The sequence below is a fragment of the Pollicipes pollicipes genome, unplaced genomic scaffold, assembly GCF_011947565.3.
Source record: "Pollicipes pollicipes isolate AB1234 unplaced genomic scaffold, Ppol_2.1 Scaffold_7231;HRSCAF=8579_pilon_pilon_pilon, whole genome shotgun sequence".
Taxonomy (NCBI): domain Eukaryota; kingdom Metazoa; phylum Arthropoda; class Thecostraca; order Pollicipedomorpha; family Pollicipedidae; genus Pollicipes; species Pollicipes pollicipes.
In genome coordinates, this window is record NW_023597034.1 from 10168295 (window position 1) to 10189141 (window position 20847).

Consider the following 20847-nt stretch of genomic DNA (forward strand, 5'->3'; position numbering starts at 1 on the left):
CAGATGTACATGGCGGCGCCTGCCTCTCACCCTCAGAGAAAGAGCGGGCACCGGGAATCGAACTCCCGTACCTCTGGTTTCCCAGACTCCAGACAGACACAAGGTTTGCAAATGCGGGCGTTTAAGACCAGAACAAAATGACCTACTGATGAAGGCCATCCCATGTCCATGGCCCCCAAAACAGCAACACAAAACATACACAGAAACCATTGTTGCATTGCATTCCAAATTGAGCTGCATAACCGGAGTATCTTCCAGTTCAATATTTGCTCCAAAAAGGACAGAAAACGCCCCATTCTAAAAATGGCTGTTATTCTTTCCTGTCAATAATTTACATCATACATAGCATAGTAATAGCACAGCTCAGTTACCACAGGTGAATCCGTGACCAGCTTCTGTTGCAAAACAATCCTGACATGAAGCCCGGAGCACTCTGGGGCCTGCCATTGGGCGGACGATTCCAAACCACCACAATCATAGGCAGCCCAGTGGGCTCATGGTTGTTTACCATAAACGGTCAGTGGCGGAAACGTCTCACATCTCCGTTATTATTTTTGCTTACAGCTGTCTGTTTCCAGACATAAATGCAACGATGACACTGTTATGGACGGATATGAGCCAGAACTGATCAACGGACATGTGGAGACTGAAAAGCATCGGTGAGCTTGGATCAAAATTAATTATCTGACATTTGGAAATTAAAAGACAGATAGAAATAGCCTGGAGTGATGAGGACGTCTTTGTCATGCTTCTCAGTCCTATCCCTTCCTGGGTAGATATGAAACGTTCTGAACACGCCCTCGGATGGGCGCTTCCCCTTCACTACCCTTACCCTACCCCTACCCCTACCCCAACCCTAACCCTAACCCCTTCGCTCTGTTGGGGTAGAGGCCTCAGATCTCAGAAACTAAGAGGGCTTCATACACCAAATTCGCAGTGTGTGTTGGCCTGTATGTGAACTCTGATGTGTCAAAATGCGAGGTTCCTAGGTCGTGATATTCGGGTCAAATAAGGAAAAACAAGGTCAAACTACAAATTGGTGTTCAAAATGGTCCCAGGATCTGTTCTAAGCAAAATGAATATTGGTGCCCATTTAAGGTCAATGACCCTGTGTGATCTTTCAAAGGTCATGGTTGCCAGAATCAGACAAGACTACTTTGAGTTTGCATTCAAATAAGCATCAAATTTTCTGCTAAGCAGTATGTTCCTGAAAACAAAACATTGGCCTGGGTCATTTTAGGTTAGTGACCTGTTCTGACCACTAAGAAGTCCATGGAAGATGCATAATGTGGTTACTGATATCAATACATTGTAAATGAGCACCAGAAACTATTCCATACAGCAAACTCTAGAGCGATAGAATAGGTTGGTTTTGATCTTGGTCTTACTTTGATACCTGACCCTAGATCAATTAAATCTAAACATCATATTGCTGCCAAAAAACTATCTCAGAGATGTATGGCTTCGTCTAACACTCCGTTGGTGCATCAGATTGAACGATTCCCTACAAATTGTCCGCTGAATGCATGGACTGACTTTGACCTGCTGTAGGTCAGCGACCTAACAAGGTATAACTTAACTTTTAATACCAAATGATTCACTACTCAGTTGTCTACAGCTATGCGAAATTTGGCGCGGCTACGCTGTGCGGTCCAGAAGCCATTCAGGAAAAACCTGTGGGGGAAGAGTCAAACTGAACCCCCACCCGAGCGTGTTTCAGCACTGAGATGCGATTCGATGATGATGATGATGAGATGAGACATTCATTCCACCCACTGAGCATGCTACACATGCATATACTATGGTTTGATGGTTGTGATTGTAAAATCTTAGCAAAGTGTCATGGTTCTTATGGTGACCAGTTGTGTACACCACAATCTTTTGGTAGCTTTGTATATGTTTGTCAGACAGCTGATCATGAGGTATCACAGATTTTACAACCATTGCCTAAAGCTTTGGAGGGTCCAGGATTTCTGCTTTCTGGTATTTAATGAAACAGTTATCAAATGCTGCTAAGAGGAAACCAACTGGTGGGAGATGCTACTTTGGTTCATAACCATCACAGAGACATGAGTAGGTGTACCACTGATCCTTGAAATCATAACCTTGTTGCCAGGTAGACAAATGATGAAACTTTAAGAGAATTTTACAATGTCAACAATGGAAAACAATGCTACATTAAAGACCTGCACATGACTGCCTCAGAACATGAAAGTGCTCACACAAATGCACAATTAGTAAGCATGTAGCTAACTTACTAACCTATTCTTAGCTATCATGCCACATACCAGAAATTCCATCACTATTATTTATTTATCATATGGGTTCTACAGTTACATGCACTTTCCTGTTCTTTTATCAGTCAATATGACACAAACACATGACATATGTACCCCATCTAACACACACATATCTTATGGTAAACAGGTACTTGTATTTACTATATAGTGCCAAAATCTCACTGTTGATGTATGACATGATTAAAACTGATGTTGGTAATTGGTGGTGTGCCCATACTGATCCCTCAGTTGGTTAGAGCACCACCTGCCTGCCTCCCAATCCATCCTGGTGGGATGGGTTTGAGTCACCTAAGGCACTTACTATCTGTCCTGGAACTTAACAAATATGGCCTTCAGTTAATGGCCTGCCCCCATTAAACATCAGAGGGCAGAATGGAACGTGATAAGCAATGCAAATTTACCTTTAGCCACTATATTCTGATGCTGACCTGGGATTGCGTAGTTGGGTGCTAGGAGCTCAGTGCTCACACTGAACTCACTGCTTAGCATGAGCTCTGATCCAAGAAATACATCCCTTCACAAAGATTCAGATTATATATCAAAAAGATGCTTTATATCAGGAAGTTACAAATTAATTAATGTGCATAAAAAGCAGTCATCTAAAGAATAACCAGACCATCTTTTGTGATGCAAATTCTTAAGTGATGCAAATAACATATCTCATCCTCAACTTCTACACAACACTGTAAACATAGCGCAAATATCCTTAAGCATTGCTATATGGCTGCATCACAACAAAGCAGGTTATGCAATGGCAGCTTTTTCTGTGCAAAGCAGTCATACTCAAATAAAACCCAGACACTTTGAGCAATCAACTCCAAAATAATGGCATTTGAAAGTGCCATCTGATCAGAGTATCTCATTGGTGTCACTTTTTTGAAATCCCGCCTTCCGTTCCAACAGTGTTACAAATGACACAACAATCAAAACGCGTGATGACGCGCGAAATTTTAAAATACGAGGCAACGACGTCACTCATCAATGCCTTAATGATTCTCGACTGAAGATGTCGACCAACCCCCCACCAGGAAAACCTATCTAGAAAACCCATCAGCCAAACCCATCTTTATACGTTATATCAACAATGCCAAAAGTAAGAACGTAAACCGTGCGCCAGAACTGTAAAGCTATCAAGTCGTCCATGGACTAACCATTTTCCGAGTTTTTCGAAAGTAATATAAAAAGCTCTGGAAATAGCACACAGAAATTACTGAGATTTAGACTTCTCCGTCCACACCCAAGCGAGAAATTCTAGGGAGTGAGGAATGGAGCTTTTGGTTGGGGTGATGTGTGTTTCATTCATGTGAGCCCTCGGAAATAAGGCTTGGTGGGACACCAAATCGTGGACATGCCACGTATATTTTTATTTTCGTTTCTCCAAGTTATAAAGCGTTGGTAGGGCGTCAAGAACAAGGCGAAGTGGATGTCGGCGTGAGGAAGCCGCGCTCAGCCATACCAACCTACGATGTTCACTTGCTGTTTGTCGGAAGAAGCTATACAGCAGATTAGAATCAACCAAGAGATTGAGAAACAGTTAAAAAGAGACAAGAGGGATGCGAGGAGAGAACTCAAACTGCTCTTGTTGGGTAAGGAAGATGGGCATCATGGCATACTAGTTATAGGTTAATAGTTTTCTTTGACATTTTAAGTTTTAATGCTGCCTGTGTGATTACAGTCAGAGGCTGTGATGAATATGTGTTGTTAATTTCTATGTATTTTATGTACTTGCCACTGACATGCTGCATTTTGCAAGATGACTGTGTCATGGGGGTTAATGACTACTGGTAACAAAGCTCCAAAAGTTAATACATGACACTTAATTTATGTCAAGTGTCTCTTCCTTATTAATTCCTTAAATTTAAGAGATTTTGATCAGTATTTGAATGGGCACTAGGCCTCTGATTCTAAATTATGTCTCACATATAGTTATTGCAGCTCATAGATATGTTGTCTGATATACAGGAAACCTTGGTTACTGTTATGCCTACTTAGCAATACCTGTAATATAAGATTGGCAGGTTAGTAAGCTTAGTTGTGGTGCATGGATTTTACTGGTACCCAGTTACAATCACTTATGTGCTAAATGGAGCAACCAAGCTTATTTAGGGTAGACATGTGTGGTTGATGGAAAGCAACTGATCCATTATTCTTGACTCATGTCATGAACCATCATGGTCTAATAATATACTAACTGAAAAAACTGGGAGGTATCTGGCTGAGTGAAATGTTTCCCATATGTATTGAGCTCTCAAGCACCATTATTATACTGTTGACTAGTAAAATAAAAGGGTATTACTTGCAATACTGGTTGGTAGAAAGTAAGAAATCTATCAGCAAGCTAGAGAATATTAGGGTTGAGGTAGAAAGCTTAAGTGTCTTGTTATTGGTGCCTTGCTTGGCCAGGTTATCTCAGATATGTCATGCACAACAACCATGTTGTCATTGCGGTCAATTTTTAGTAATTAAAAAAGCTAGGCTTCAGGGACAGCTTATGGACTCTAACTCTCTGTATTTCCCTGGTTATACCCATGCAAGAGCATGGAGAATGGCAGGGGCAAATCCTGGCTGATCGTCAAGGCCAGGATCCCTTAAAATGGCCAAAGCTGATAAAACACGATGCATTTCTAGATGTTAAATAACATCTAAACATGTTTTGATAAAAGCTGGTTTTTACACTGTGGGATAAAGAGAAGTAAAGTATGGTGAGTATTTAAAATCAGACCACATTCTTAGACTGCCAACTCTCAGCCAACATTGCACCCCTCACCACCACAATTGGCATGCCTGGTCTGTTCTGGATGTTTGGCATGCCAGGGGTGATTTTATCACATGGTTGTACCACTAATGGTTCACTCTGATTTTTGTTAGATAGGTGTACCACAACTTATTTGATGTACTACTTGCCAGAATAAACTAGGCTAGGCAAGAACTGCATAGTGCCCATGTTTTTCTATGTTATATTGCCAACGCAAAATGAAATAAATGCATCATGTTGGTGGATTTAGTTTGATGCAAGTGCCTATTGATTTTGTCAACATTTCCAAAGTGTGAGTCATGGGTCTTCTTAGCCTTACAGTTCATTTGTCACATTGTGCCTCGCAGTAAAACACAAACATTGTGATGAGGAATTTGTGCTTGTATCTTGTGGTATATTTGATCTCAAGGCTAAATGTGCTTTGCACTTGATTTCCTTGTTGATGTTTCAGTTGGCCTCAGGATTTTCTTTCATTACCTAGGTGTTAGTTGTGTCCCATAGATATACTTTACATTCATTTTGGTGTCAGATGAATATTTTGCCATGCCATGATCACAGCTCAGATAGTTGTGGACAATATGACCCCATCACACACACACACACACATGCACGCACGCACGCACGCACGCTCGCACGCACGCATGCACACACGCATGCACTCACACATGCACACACACACGCACGCAGAGCCCCTTTTTTGGAAAAAGTGCCAAGCTGTCTACCCAGGCAGCTCCATCCAAATATTGCAACTAAGCAAATCACTATAGGCGAAGAAGGATGCTTGATGCACAATGGAAAGACATTATGTACTTCTGTGTACCCATTGCCATATAAGTGCAATAATTATGAAGACCTCCCCATGGTTTTGTCTCTAGGGAAGCCTGTGTGTGCCTTACTATTTGGGTATTGGCACAGGATGTGCAGGATACATAGATGGACAGCTTCCACAAATTTTATCACCTTTACTCAAACCCGCATGCTGGGCATACACATTGTCATACTACACCAAGAGTTCACTCAAATGGTTGGGCTCAGTGCTGAACTGGACTTACTTACAAGCCAATGTATGTGGGCAGACAATAAAATGTTTCTGTTGTGTAATATCTGCAGCCTAGAGTCACAAATTATGTACTCAGTGGGTATGGTCTTGAATGACCAATGCTGAAGACTGACCCATGGCAAGTCATATTCTCAAATAATCTTGCTGGAACAAAATACCTTTCCATGTGCAGGCAAACCCATGTAGGCTGTCATCATTTTGTTCTGTGGTGGCAGTTTGATGTTATTTAGGATGGCATGAGGTATCATCTAGGTGTCTATCAGCATGTGACACAAGCTGTTGCCTATCAGTGAGATAAAATCATGCTACTATTGCTGTTATCTGCTGCATTCAAATCACTGGACAAGGGTGGTGGGTTCTTGGCCTATGGAACAAGCTGTTGGTGGCAAGGACTGGTCCCATTGCAACCTGAGTGAAACACTCACTATAAGGAAGATGCTGGTGCAGCACACAACAATGAAAAATGCTTGAGGTTTACTTCATTTTATGAAATACCAACTTGTGAAACCATCATGATCTGACATGGAAATAACTCAGTCTTCAATTAAACCATCATGGTCTCTTGAAACATGCCACAACCATTGGCACAGTACAGCACCAAGGAAAGTGCATGAACATTGAACAGGCTCAGAATTAAAAACGTTGCCCATCACTTTTGTGATTATGTTTAGATGCAGCCTATAATGGCTTGAACTCCACAAATATCATTCAGGTGTATTGAACATATGTTGACAGGTGTTGGAAATGTCATATTTTGGGCATAATCAAGAAGCTGCAGCAAAATAAGTGGAGGGTAGAGTGCCATATGATGCTCTGCCACCAAGTGATAGGTTAGCTGGATTCAGTATTTCTAGACACCAATATTTTTATGAGCATGGTTATGAACTTAACAGCATTCATGCTTACTGCAGTACAGTGCATCTATCAATCATCTTTTTGCTTTGGAAGAAATGACATGACATGATGCATACACATTCTGCAGTTGATGTGATACACACATGTTCTTTGTCTGTGCAGGTGATGTGCTGAGCCAGTGGAGGACCCCCAATGTGACACATGATGTGGAGGTCTGGCTGTGCTGTCATATGTGAGGATGATCAATCTGGCTCCATGACATGTGAGGTGACATAGCGGGTGCACAGTTTCATGGTGACATGGAGACAGTATATCTGACCTGGTTGTGGCGTGAGAAGCCCACACGGAGCTTACTTGTGATGCGTGTAGTGACATCTGGCTCCATTGCCACATATGATGTAAGGCTGATACGCAGATCTAATGACATGTTTAAGGCTGACGCCAAGCTGAGCATTAACATCTGAAGCTGGAAGTGGGGTGTGTCAAGGTAACATGACATTTGTCATGACATTTCAAATGGACGCTGTGACGCTCTAAGCAGCTGACATTGCATTTCAAGCTGGCTTGCAATGTTTCAAATGGACAGGATGGCGCTTCAAGGTGTTGTCATGACGTTTGGTGAGGGCGTCATGGCCGAATGGTGAGCACTTTAATTCTCACGCGGGGGACCCGGGCTCGAATCTAGTTAGCGCCCTGAGCCCCGAGTGCTCATATGATCAGCGCAGTCGCTGGCTGGCGGTCAGCATAAGGTTGCGCAACGGCGGGCGTCGCTTCCCTTTAAACAGATAAAGACGTGTGGGGCTGACGGGATGCTTGAAGCTGACATCCTGCCCCCGGGCACCACACGGCTGTTGTGATTTGTGAGGCTGACAGGCAGGTGCAGGGCGTATACGAGGCTGACACACAGCATGGTACAACATTGAAGGCTGATATCCTGCTGCTCTGCAGCACGTGAGGCTGGTGCTAGGCGTCTCTGTAGCATACAGGCATGGGCGCAACCACCGCGTGTCACTGTGGTCCCAGACACCGGTAACTTTTGAACGTGTTTGGCTAATTTTTGCGTCTTTTCGATTCAAAGAACATCCTAGTTAATTGGGCCTCATTTAAGTGAAGCCAAACTGCAGCAGAGTTTGCAGACACTGCGTTTTTTGGTATTCAAGCGCTCGACGGTATTCGACGTGCGATTCGTCGTAGTGAGTGGTCTGAATATACGGGAAAGGTTATATTCCGAGGAGCATGGGCCAACACACTGTAAAGTGTGCTGACTTCTTTGAGCTCCCTTGTTGCGTCTCAGTTGCTTCTATCGCCCTTCGTGTCTAGCTCCTAGTCATCGCCGCCTGGAGTACTGAGGGTGCGGTAGTTCGTCACAAGCCAGACCACTTAATCGTCAAGGTTCCTGGCCCGATTTACTTAACGGAAGCCAAACGAGGAGATATCAGCACATCAGTCGTAACGTTATAGGAAGCGCTATGCTGGTTTTCCCATCAGCGTGAAAAGTTGCCGTTTGTGTAGCGGTTGGCGCGTCTGCGTTAGCCACTGTGCGTCTGAGAAAGCAGAGATACGGGGCTCGTTTGCGGCGCCCGCCCTTCCTGCCAGGATGAGAGGCAGGCGGCGCGATGTTGCCTCAGCAGCTTAGTGCATCATAAAGCTCCAATGACCAACAAGGTGAAATAACCACCGAGAAGCAGGTTTAAGTCCTTTTTGGGATTGCCGTACCGATTAGGCCCACCAGTGAGGTAGAAGGAAGGAGGTCTGTCTTAGTGTAAGGTGCATGACTGCGGGCGCTCACTTTCTATAAGAATCATCAGTGGAGCTTAGAAAACTTTTTTTCTGCGCTGTCTCGCAGTCTCGGGCAGCTTCGTCGGATGTGCAGCCGGGTCCATTAGCTCGGACCTTGCATGCGTTATGGAGACGAGCATGTCCTGCTGCGTCATCACCTGCGCCAGAGGTGCCCTCTGGCGGATGGTGCCAACGTTTCGCCACTGTCGGCCAGTGCAACTTCCAGCCGCTCCTCCGCATCGCAATTCGTATGCGTTGGAAAAGGGGAACTCGTACTATGCTTCAGTCAATTTCTGTTCCGCAGCTCACTGCAGACGGTTTTCATTGCGTCGTTGACTATGGAGCAGGCCGTCGTTCGTCATTAGGTCCGGACTGAGCTCGAATGGCGAAGCAACTGGGAGTGGGTCATTAGCTTGGTGATCGAGGAATCCAGCGATGTTCGGTTCTATCGCTTGAGCTTAACACGTGACACTCCGGGTCAGGTCAGTTCTTCGGCACCTGCCCAGTCAAATGAGCACACCTCAGTGTTCTGAATCAGATTCAGTGTGGAACACGTCCTATGGCAAGCTGGGGTCAAACAAAACTGAAAGGTCTTTACCCTTGGTTGATGTTGGAAAGGTGGTCTGTCATGTTGGGTGTGTGCTTGTTGCTGACTAATATTCAATCTTGAGATCATATCCAGAGGCTTCATTGATTGCCATTGGGCCCATCCCCCCCCCCCCCCCCAGAAAGAAACATCGGTCCTTGAATGGGTGGGCAAACTTGCGTGGAAGGTGATGTAGCTCAGTGGAATGTCACGGTGTGGTATCAATCGTTAAAAAATGGACACTTAATTCGTCATGAGCCATGCCAAATTTGACAGAGCTCACGCAAATCGTTGTGTTGTGGTCTTGACAAAAGAAATGGCGCTTGGCGAGCGGCGTCCACCTTCTTCCCCTCCACGGGGGGGGGGGGGGGGGAAGGGGGCGGTTTAAGGGGTCGTACCACCTTTGGGTCATGTTTCAAAGACGTACCTTGGTGAAACCTTAGGATAAATTATGTCTAACGATGACACTCGAAATTGCCACTAAAGCACCAGCAAGATATAAGGACATAATTTTAACTATCTTTAGGTCCAGTTGACGCGGTCATCGTTTCTGTGCGGCACCAGACTTTTCTTGTCTGTATCCTTCAAATTTATGTTCTTTAGTGAGCGATTTTTTTACACATGAGGCATACAAGTGTGATCTTCGTCGTGGCCTCCGCGACTGTGTGCGGCGTTTTCACGTGAATACCGTCCCAAATTGGCACGCAGGCTGGCATGATGCAGAGAAAAAGCTACCGGCAGTCAGCGGCGATCTGACCCCTTGTACACGTCATATGTGGTGGTCAGAATTCACTCGATCATTCATTGGTATGGATGACATCAGTAGAGATGAACGTTTGGGACTGGCGCGGCCGGTAGCCTAAGCCGTTCCGCGGAGTGTGCGGTGGTGGCGGTTTGAATATGAACGTTACCAGACCACATGACATATCCCTAGCAGATACCTGCTTTTTAAATACAGCCTTGCAGCGAACTGAGCATCCAGGTAAGCGATGTTTGCGAAAACCGATGTGCCCTTCAAATATCACCATGGTGAACTGAACTCCATACGGGGAAAACAAAGTGGAAGTGTGATAATTCGTTGACTTCATGTGATAATGATCTCACGTTTTATGCTTGTTTTCCTATGTAGAGTATTTTAAGTTCGCATGCCATTTACCATTACTGATGCCCCAAAAGTGCGAAAAAGGCTTCCTTGAAGTTAATTTAACGTAAACGTTTAGGTGAACGCCTAGGAATTGACATGAAGAGAATTGGCTTCAACCCCCATTTTGTCCCTGCGGTCAACACCGCGGTCAGCTCTTTTCCTGCGTTCTGGCGTTGACCGCGGTGTTCCCATTCACGGAGAGCCTTGTTAGGGGTGGCCAAAGTGCCCTTAATTGTTTGGTCATCTCCTTGGCGGTTACATGATGGCGATATGAGTATGATTGAATGCGTCTTGTTTCTTCCAGACGAGCGTGATGCCATTGGTGTTATGCATGCAAACTGTTAAATTTTCGAGAGCACACCAAGAAGAAACAAAAACCCGCCTGATTGTTGGTTACCAGTTACCCTCCCAAAGCCAAAAACGGCACCGGGAAGCGATCTTGTCATCGCTGGACGCCGGTAGCCCCACGGGGGGTGGCGTCCGTTCGTGTGATGTTGAGACCCCCCGCCCTATCTTGACCGGAGTCTGCTATGGTTGGGTGCGCAGACTGCTCCGCTGTGGCGGGTCAGGCGGACACCGGGCAACGCCGCGACGTGGTAGGGTGACACCCGGGCTCGTTACGGTGTGGAAGGATGACACTGGGCCCCACAATGACGTGTGCTGTTGATGTCTTGTTCCGTTTGTGATGTGACTTGCGGGCACCCAACTCTAATTTGATGTGTTTTGCTGACACCGGTCCCTGTTATGGTGTGTGAGGCCGATACCGGGCCCTGTGGTGGTGTGTGAGGCAGATACCGGGCCCTGTTGTGTGTGAGGCCGGCACCGAGCCCTGTTGTGGTGTGTGAGGCCAACACCGAGCCCTGTTGTGATGTGTGAGGCCGGCACCGAGCCCTGTTGTGGTGTGTGAGGCCGGCACCGAGCCCTGTTCTGATGTATGAGGCGGACACCGGGCCTTGTTGTGATGCGTAAGGCCGACACCGGGCTCTGTGGTGGTGTGTGAGGCCGACACGGGGCCCTGTTGTGGTGTGTGAGGCCGACACGGGGCCCTGTTGTGTGTGAGGCCGACACGGGGCCCTGTTGTGTGTGAGGCCGACACGGGGCCCTGTTGTGTGTGAGACCGACACGAGGCCCTGTGGTGGTGTGTGAGGCCGACACGAGGCCCTGTTGTGGTGTGTGAGGCCGACACGGGGCCCTGTTGTGTGTGAGGCCGACACGGAACCCTGTTGTGGTGTGTGAGGCCGACACGGGGCCCCGTTGTGGTGTGTGAGGCCGACACGGGGCCCTGTTGTGGTGTGTGAGGCCGACACGGGGCCCTGTTGTGGTGTGCGAGGCTGCCACCGGGGCCTGATGTGGCAGCTGACGTGGGCTCCATACGGCAGGCACTGGTGAGTCGGGCAAGTCGACCTTCATCAAGCAGATGCGCATCATCCATGGCGTGGGCTACACGGACGAGGACCGGCGCGGCTTCACCAAGCTCGTGTACCAGAACATTTTCATGGCCATGCAGAGCATGGTCAACGCCATGGAGATGCTGAAGATCGACTACAAGAGCCCCGAGAGCAGGGTTAGTCCTCGTGGCCCACTGGGTACCCGCAGACCGTTGTCTGTGCCCTGATGGGGCGGCGACAAAAGCGTGGCGCTCTCGATTCGTGTAATAGCGCTGGAAGCGGAGTCGGACATTGTGCGTTATTTGTGGGCTCGTAAGTGGTTGTCCGGCGAGAGAGAAGTACGCGCTGTATTAAAATGCTTAAACTTGGATAGTTTTAGGTGTCAAACTAGAAGACTCTTACAGTCCGAACATCCATTTCATTTTGACGTTCACGCTGTAGAAGCATTAAATCCCTAGACGCGATAGTAAAATTCTTTGTTTCCAATAGGTAACGTGGAAAGAACACAATTGTATAAGCTGCCCACTATCTGCCATGAACACGGCGAAATTCATTGATGTCAGTCTGATGGTAGTTTGCCTAATATCCAGTCTTAAAATTGGTGTAGACCTTTTGCTTTAATAGTTAATGGTGGCATCGTATGGTGATGGAAGTGACGTGTTTACAGTCCATGTTAAATTGTTGAAGGGGTTGGGTGCGCCCAACGTGCGACTCCAATTTTATTTGTCGTAGAAAGAGCGGAAAATCCCGAAACCGGACGGCAGTTCTCCAATCCTAGCCAATTCCAAGCGCCTGCAGGTGTCATGTGGATAGTGAGGGCGTGTCGAAACTTCCTTGATATCTCACTCGAAAACCGGTTTTGGCGTGACCATCCCTTTGAAAGCGGTATGATGCATTTTGCTTGTAGTGAGACGCATATTTGAACACAGATATAACAAGCTGGCTCAAAGCACCAGGTATTCTGGCTCCAATGTCCTGGATTACCGATGCCCCCGTAACGGGATCGGGGCGTCACGATACATTTCTCGGCTGTATCAGTGGGCTGTCGGTCGAAGTTGAGATTAAGACACTCGGTGCTTGTCTCGGATATGACCATGTAATCAATCTCACTGAGTGGCCTCTGCTTTATGGCCTTATAGTTGTGCATAGCGAAGGTTTTATCTGTCTTGATATCGTGTGATGCCGGTGTCGGCTCCGGCTCGTCTGTGCCACAAGTGCTGGGGTTTTCTGTCCGGTGCAACAGTCTAGCCCCCAGCACGCGCGCGAGGCGCGGGGCGACACAGCGTCCACTTGACCGCTCTTTTCGTCGACGTGCGTCCGCTTGCTTTTCTTTTCGTTCATTTGCGTCCACTAGCTCCTGTTCTCACAGGAAGCGTGCTCTCTGCTAGTTGGTACTGCTTATGGCCTCAGCAGCTGTGATTCGAGGTGCTGCGGATAGAGTTTGCGCTGAGGCCCGCTGAGTGTTCCGGCTTCAGAACGCCTCAGGAGCACGCATCGCGCACGGGCGGCTGAAGCACGCGGCTCGTGCGTGGCTCGCGCGGCTCCGTCGCGTCGCTGTTTTCGCAAGAGCTCGCCACGCGGGAACTGGGAGGCAGCCAGCGGCGATGCGGCGCAGGTCGGCGTGAGGCAAAGCCACGGCCCCCAGCGCTGCGCGTGTTATGAAGTGGCTCCGGGGCAGGCGCAGCTATGTGAGCGATCAGTTGAGGCGCTGGTCCCGCTCGCGAACTCGCCAGACATGTCCCGCTGGCGGGCGCCAGACGTTGTTATATTGGAGACGCCTCCCAGACTGGACTGTGAGCTGAGGCACCATGGATCACGCACTGCCTGATCTCGTGGATGTGACACCGCTCCGACCGGCTTGGCGGGGCTCGGCGGAAACGGTTGACATTTGGTGCGAAAGGACTGACGCAATATTGTGCTGGCTGTGATACTTTTAGTTTGGGAGACTTGCGCGTGCGCCGGTCTGCGACAAGTGGGGAGCAGCGCTTTTGTCACATTCCGGGAATCAGTCCGGCAATCTCGCCCGCATCTTCCCTATCGGGGATCATGTTTGCTCGCGCCCGGCGCCGCACGATTCGAAATCAGTGGCGGCGGCCGCCACCGCCACGATAAACGCCCGCAAGGTCACGAACGCACGAGGCCGACGTCTCTCGACGCGGCGCGCGCCGAGCTTCGCCTGGGCTGCCGCGGCGCGTCGCTGGCGCGGCCGCGGGACGCCGCAGCGGCCGCCGCTCTGGCGGGCCGGCTGGGACGGCCGCCGGACGCCGTATATTCATGGCGGCAGCCGGGGGTGGGGCCGGCGGCGCGCGCGGCGGCAGACCGCGCGCTGCAGCCGGCCGGCCGCCGAGCGGCACGCTTTGTGCCGCCGCCGGTGTGACGGCCCGGCCGGCGGCGGCCTACACGCCGGCTAGCTGGGATGGGGTATGTTCACGTCCGCGCCTTCCGTTCCGATGCCAGGATGATAGGTGACCGCGGCCGGTGCGAGAGGCGAGGTTGTTCGGCGCGGGTTGGGAAGCCACGCCAAACAAGGACGGCGCATTTTAATGCTCTTGTGCGTTTTGTAAGTGGTGACCGATTGAGCTCAGTGACGTGTAATGCACAGTGGGCTACTTTGTGTCAAATCATGCGCATGTACCTAAACAGTGGGCCACGCTTGGCTTTGTAACTTCTCTTTAATACGTGTTAAGACAATGTACCACGCTTGCCGTTGTATTTTTTCCTATGGCACGTTTGCCAACCGACCAATTGCTCTGCACGCCACCCATTGTCTGGGGTTTGGCTCGGCGAAGTTGCGACCTTGCAGTAATATTTATTCGACCCGATATGGTGCGCTCAGTAAGATAACGATAAGGCTCTGTCCGTGCACGACAGCGGTGAGCCAGGCACCGTGCTCCATTGCCAGCTGGGTTGTTCTGAGCAGCGGTGTCTAACCAGAACCATAGGTTTCAAGAAACCGACCCGGAAAACGACATACTTCCGGCGACAAACTGCAAAGCCAAAAATGTACAGCCAGTGTCACCCGCCGTGCTGACTATAAAACGCTGTAATTGATTTTGCTAGTTATCCGCAGCGAATCGCTAAAAAAGCAACCCGCCAGTCCCTTAAAATGAGAGTATGGAGCGCCTTCCAGCACAGCTCTCACAGTCTGCAGCTCCACGACCAGCCAGGCCAGTAGGCCTTCCTACACCGGACGTTTTGCTCCGTCCGCGATGCGATGCGGATACGGCAGAACACGTCATTTCGCACGCCACCGTTGCATGCCAGAAGCTGGGTGTGTGACGTTCGAATCAGCATATCTAAAAGGCGATCACTTGTGTGGTTCTGTGTGCCGATGTAACTGCCCGGCTCATGGACCCCGGTGAATAAATGTAGGCACGCAAGCCATTCAGTTTCGGTGGCGTGTGATTGCGCATGACCGCAAATAAACAACGCCGTCTGAGTGCCAGCTACCTGCAGTCTGATCTCGGTGGGCAAGGCCACGGACGGTAGCGCCCGCGCCTGAGCCCTGCCCGTGTGGCGTTGGGCTGGACAGCGGGATCCGCGCGGCGGCCTGGCCTGCCGGCCGGCCGCAGCAGCGACGGCGGCGGGGCGGCGCGGCGCGCTAATGCCGCCGCCTGGTCGGCTCCCGCCGCTAAGCAGATCGCGGAACAGGATGGGCCTCGGCGTGGCGGCCCGTGCCCGCCCGGGCGCCATGCCGCGCCGGTGCCCCGGGCCGGCGTGGGGCGGCGATACACCTCGGCGCCGCTGTTGCTGGCCGCCGCCGGCGGCTGCCCCCGCCCTCGGCCCCTCCCCCAGTCCGGGCCGTCCCAATGCTGTGATGTGTTTGGACTGCGGCGCCGGCCGGGCCGGGCCGCGAGAGCCGAGCCGGGCGGGCTCGCGCTGCTCCGGCTCAGGCCCTCCGCGCCGCTGGGGCGTAAGCCTCTGGCCGGTGAGCCGGCACCGGGCGCGCGCCGCCCGTATCGCCGCCTGCTGACCTGGTCTGACCCCACCTGACCTCATTTGACCGGCCGTGACCTGACCTGCGCCGGCCCACAGGAGCGGGCCGAGCTGGTGAAGGCCGTCGACCACGAGACGATCACGATCTTCGAGGAGCCGTACGTGTCGGCAATCCGCGAGCTCTGGAAGGACGCCGGCGTGCAGCGCTGCTACGAGCGGCGCAACGAGTACCAGCTGACCGACTCAACCAAATAGTGAGTGCCGGAGGCGCCGTCACAGGCTCCAACTGATAGAATCGGCCGTCGCAGCGCTGCGGAGAGCGTCTCGTCACGAGGAGCAACTGACCGACGACCGGGCCGGACGGAGGGCGATTTGCGGCCGCTGACGACGCCCCTGGTGGCTGTCTGCCTCGCGCGGGGTGCGCACGATCGTACAGCAGTGCTGTCCTCGGTCCCGCTGAAGTGAAGTGGATCCCGACTCAGACTCGCATCACGCTCAGCTGGTCCGGCGCCGGCTTTGAACGTTGTGATGGAGCTTTGAGCGGACTGCCGTTCCGCCCACTGAAGTGCGACCATAATCCTGGGGCCATTACGATAGAGGTGGTCTGAGGAACGGCAGCTGGTACGGGAACTAGTTTTCTGAGAATGGTACTGGCTTACAGTCAGTGATACATGAATACATCAAGTCATACGTCCTGAGTCCATTGCGGTAGAGGTGGTCTAAGGAACAGCAGCTAGTTCCGGAGCAAGTTTTCTGGGAATGGTGCTTGCCTACACTCAGTGACACATGAATGCATCAAGGAGTTCGTTTTTAGTGATGCATAGATACAGCTAGTGCTTAAGCTCACCACCCATTGCAACTGTCATGGTGGCAGCCGTAGTTCAGTTACGTTGCTTTTCTGTTCAGCTCATCGATGGTTCGATTCGGTATTCGTGGCTTTTTTATTGACGCTCATATTACCCAACTAATTTATTCCACATTGAATTTACCAAAATATTGTGTTGTGTCATGCGTGGATCCGGACTCCGCGTTCAGTCAAGCACAAATCTGCGAACAGATTTAGGTAGGGAAGGCATCACAAACTGAAGTTGATAGTACCTCCATGGGTGTTCAGGCTTGATGAACAAAGGGAACGGTGCACGACAGGTGGAACAGAAATAGATGAAGGCCAGCACATTGCCTTATTCCCTCGCTGGTGGTGCCCACTGGTATTTGACAATGCCACTTTGCACTATGACAGTTCAAACGATGTGCAAACTTGGTTTGGGTGTAAAGCCTGCCGATAGATGTTTTCAGACCGCAGGTTAGGAGTGTTGGCTTCCACAATCTCCAAATCAGGCGAGGGCTTACGGCATATGGATGCCTGAATGACCATAACTTCTTCTGAGCCAGAGGAGCTGCCGGATCGAGGCTCACGAACAGCCACCGGCGGAGGACCCGCCGCGCCGCCGTTTAAGCCATGCCCTGCTGCGGCCAGCTTCGGCGACAGGCATCTCACTCTGCACTGAAAGCTGCGGCCAGTGCGTTGTGTCGGCGGTGTGGTGTCGTGACCAGCTTTAGCGAGGCCCTCTCCTGGCGAACTGACCGGCGGCATCTGAACGTTTGACCGGGCCGGGCTGTTCTCGGCCGCCTCGCCCGCCACGCGCTGTCGTTCGTGCCACCTCGTGCTGCGCTGGTGTTCAGGAAGACCGATGCGAGCTAGTTGTATGCGAGTGAGCGCAAACTAGAAAGACCGGTCGTAGTATGATATGGACGCCAGATGGCCGCAGCTTTAGACGCATGCTGAATCGCCAGCAATTATCACCGAAGTGAGATGTGCATCATTAGGCCCGATCTGCCGTAACACGCGTGGAAACTCTCAGAACGGAATCGCCACTGTGGCTGCGCTGCCGCCTGCCTGGCGTCGTGCCGGGGCGCCTCAGCGCCGCGTGGACGGCTGCTCTGGTGTGTGACCGAGCGTCGTCCGCCGCCAGCTACCTGACCGACCTGGACCGGATAGCCTGCCGCGATTACCTGCCCACGCAGCAGGACATCCTACGCGTGCGCGCGCCCACCACCGGCATCGTCGAGTACCTGTTCGACCTGGACTCCATCATATTCAGGTGGGCCAGCAGCCGGGCCGAGACCTAGCGGCAACTACAGGACGGAACGGGACGGGACGGGACCGGGGACGGCGTCGGCGGCGACGCGAACTTTTGACCGCTAACCTTAGGCGGCGGCGGAAAGTCTGCGGCATGATTGCGCGTTTCGACATACCTGGACGGACCCGAAGTGAATTCTTCAGGAGTCCCAATGAGGAGTGGCCTCCCTCCTGAAGAGTGGCCTCCCCCCTGAGGAGTGGTCTCCCTCTCCCCCTGAGGAGGGCGGAGACCTCGTGTGGCCGCTGCCGGTCCGCGGGCGGGCGCCGGTGCTGACGGCACCCCGGTGCGGCCCCGGCAGGATGGTGGACGTGGGCGGGCAGCGGTCCGAGCGGCGCAAGTGGATCCACTGCTTCGAGAACGTCACCTCCATCATCTTCCTGGTGGCGCTCAGCGAGTACGACCAAATCCTGTTCGAGTCGGACAATGAGGTGAGGCATGAGCGGCGGGCGCCGGTGCCGGTGGGTGCCGCGACCCGGCGCACGTGTCTGGGTGCCGAGTGTGGGCAAGGAGTCGATCAGCCATGGCCTCCGAGCGGTGGATGAGAGTGGACCGTGGAAGGCTGATCGCCGACCGGTGGTTGGCGTGGACAAGGGGAAGGCGGGTGCCGAGGCTGGCAGGGCATTGGGCATTATCCGCATTGATAGGTGTGGTTACGCTATCTTTCCATCACTGGCGCTTAGATGTGCTTTTAATATTTGTCTGTTTTACTAAGCGACTTGTGACGCATATGTCACAGGCTTTTTTGGTTTTGTAGAACACATTGGGGGTTGGTGGTGTGCGCAAATAGGGGGAACCGGTATAGGCAACGCGGGTGCAAATGCACGCGTGCAATTAGCAGCAAAGCGCCAAGAGGCGAATGGCTGCTTCAGCGCAAACCGGAATTCGGCGACGGACAAACATTCGCCGTTTGAAGGCCATGCTGCTGCGGTGTTCCGCACACGATACCTGCGCTCTGTTGACATACAACCGAGCCAATCGCGCCAGTTGCTATGCGGGCATGAGACAATCGATCGGCCGGCCGTGTTTACCCCCTCCCCCCTCCCCTCAGCCCCCCCACGCACTGCCCACGAGTCATGGCTGTCGGTGGGGTGTGACTGGTGCGACCGGCTGACGCGATGCCCCCCCCCCCCCCCCCGTCCGACCGCAGAACCGCATGGAGGAGTCGAAAGCCCTCTTCCGCACGATCATCACGTACCCGTGGTTCCAACACTCGTCCGTTATTCTGTTCCTGAACAAGAAGGACCTGCTCGAGGAGAAGATCATGACCTCGCACCTGGTGGACTACTTCCCCGAGTACGACGGTGAGTACGGAAGCGGGGCCGCGCGGCCCGCCACTTGGCGGCGGACGCCGCGGGGGCGCGCCGCCAGCGGCGGTGTCGTCTCCAGTCCGGCAGCGCCGGCGCGACGAGCCCCGAGGTCACCGGGGGGCCGGCGGTGGCGGCCGGCGACGAGCGACGCCGGCGGCAACGTGCCCTGCTGCTGGCTCCCACGGCTGCCGAGCACGGACGGCTACGCAATGGCCCCTCCTGGTGCCTTTCCGGGATCGGCATGTGCCGTCGGCAAGGATCGCACTTGGTCGGTCACACCAGCTCTCTCCGTCGCCGTTTTCAGCCCCCGAGAGTGCTGATGCTGCGGGGCGCGTTCGGAGGTCACACGTGCCTCCTTGCCGTCCGCTCCAGACTGCCGTGCCCCCGAGTACAGGGTCATAGTCAGTGCATCCATCCATCCATCGTCTTGTCCCCTAAGCTCTCAGGGTACTTCACGGCCGATAAGCCAGGCATCCGGTACTATCTTCTATCCATTACTCGAGGCGCTCAAACAATTCGCGAAACCTTGTGTTTGTGTTCCTCTGTATGCGCTGCCTCCCGACGTTCTGTTCTCCAGCATCGGCGGGACGTTCTACTCCCCCTAGTCATCTCCAGCCTCCCCCCCCCCCCGCCCCGCCCCGCCATGCCCTGCTCCGCACGTCCATCTCCGTCGTTTCCTCCTCCCCCTCGGCGAGTTGGTCAGTCACGTCCATCTCCGCTGTTCCCTCCCCTCCTCGGCGAGTCGGTCAGTCACGTCCATGTCTGCTGCCGCCGCCGACAGGTCCACAGCGGGACGCCATCGCCGCCCGCGAATTCATTCTGAGAATGTTCGTCGACCTGAACCCCGACGCCGAAAAGATAATCTACTCGCATTTCACTTGTGCAACAGGTAACGCGGTCGGCGCCGGTCGCGGCCCGGTGTCTGCATGTGCTCAGGCTGGGGCTTGGCGGAGCGCGCCGGCACGACGACGAGGCTCGCGCGGCGCGCCTGCGGTCGGCGCTCGACCGCAGGCGCGTCCGCCGTCGCCGCGCGGGGGCGGCCGGAGCGGGCTGGGTCGCTCACCGCCAGCTGGCGCGCTGAACACCGCTGACAGAGCGGCCTCCGTCGAGGGCAGACGCCGGCGGCCGTCTGTTTGCATGCGCCGGCGTCTACTGCTGCGACGTGTGCATCAGCATGTGGTCTCTGTTCGGCGGAAGGGTCTTCTAGCCTTTGTGTTTCTTGGTCGTGTGGGTTTGCTTCGTTTTCCTGCGCTTTCTATCCAGCGGTCGGTTGACGTTTCGTCTCAGGCTTGTCCGTGTTCTGGTTGTGTGTTGGAGGGTTAACGCACGTGCTGGCTACAGAATGTCCATATTGTATCGGCATGACTACATTTAAATGCTTTTACCACGGGCTGTCTAATGCTTCCATGACGCATGCTGTGACTAAATGTGCTCTCGTGCCTGACCCGCTCCGTCGGGTAGATTGGTGATTGAGTGTGAATTTTCTCAATATGGATATGGTAGGGGTTTCGCAACAAGTGTTGCGCATGATCGGCAGGGAGATATATGTGTTAACCATTGACCTCGTGCACAGTTTACACCTCAGCGGCTTGTTGA

General features: G+C 52.2%; 1 protein-coding gene across 2 annotated transcripts in view; it reads left to right on the forward strand.

Annotated features, from left to right (window-relative positions):
• The first annotated feature begins 3536 nt into the window (after nucleotides 1-3536).
• Nucleotides 3537-20847, forward strand: part of LOC119109329 (guanine nucleotide-binding protein G(q) subunit alpha) — a 43927-nt gene continuing 26616 nt past the window's right edge. Inside the window, exons 1-7 of one of the 2 annotated variants that reach the window (XM_037232938.1) lie at nucleotides 3537-3886; nucleotides 11859-12043; nucleotides 15903-16057; nucleotides 17777-17905; nucleotides 18243-18372; nucleotides 19092-19245; nucleotides 20033-20140. In XM_037232938.1, coding sequence (XP_037088833.1) covers nucleotides 3766-3886; nucleotides 11859-12043; nucleotides 15903-16057; nucleotides 17777-17905; nucleotides 18243-18372; nucleotides 19092-19245; nucleotides 20033-20140 — 982 coding nt within the window. In that variant the 5' untranslated portion in view covers nucleotides 3537-3765. The remainder of the gene's footprint in view (nucleotides 3887-11858; nucleotides 12044-15902; nucleotides 16058-17776; nucleotides 17906-18242; nucleotides 18373-19091; nucleotides 19246-20032; nucleotides 20141-20847) is intronic. The other variant, XM_037232939.1, reaches the window with a different exon arrangement.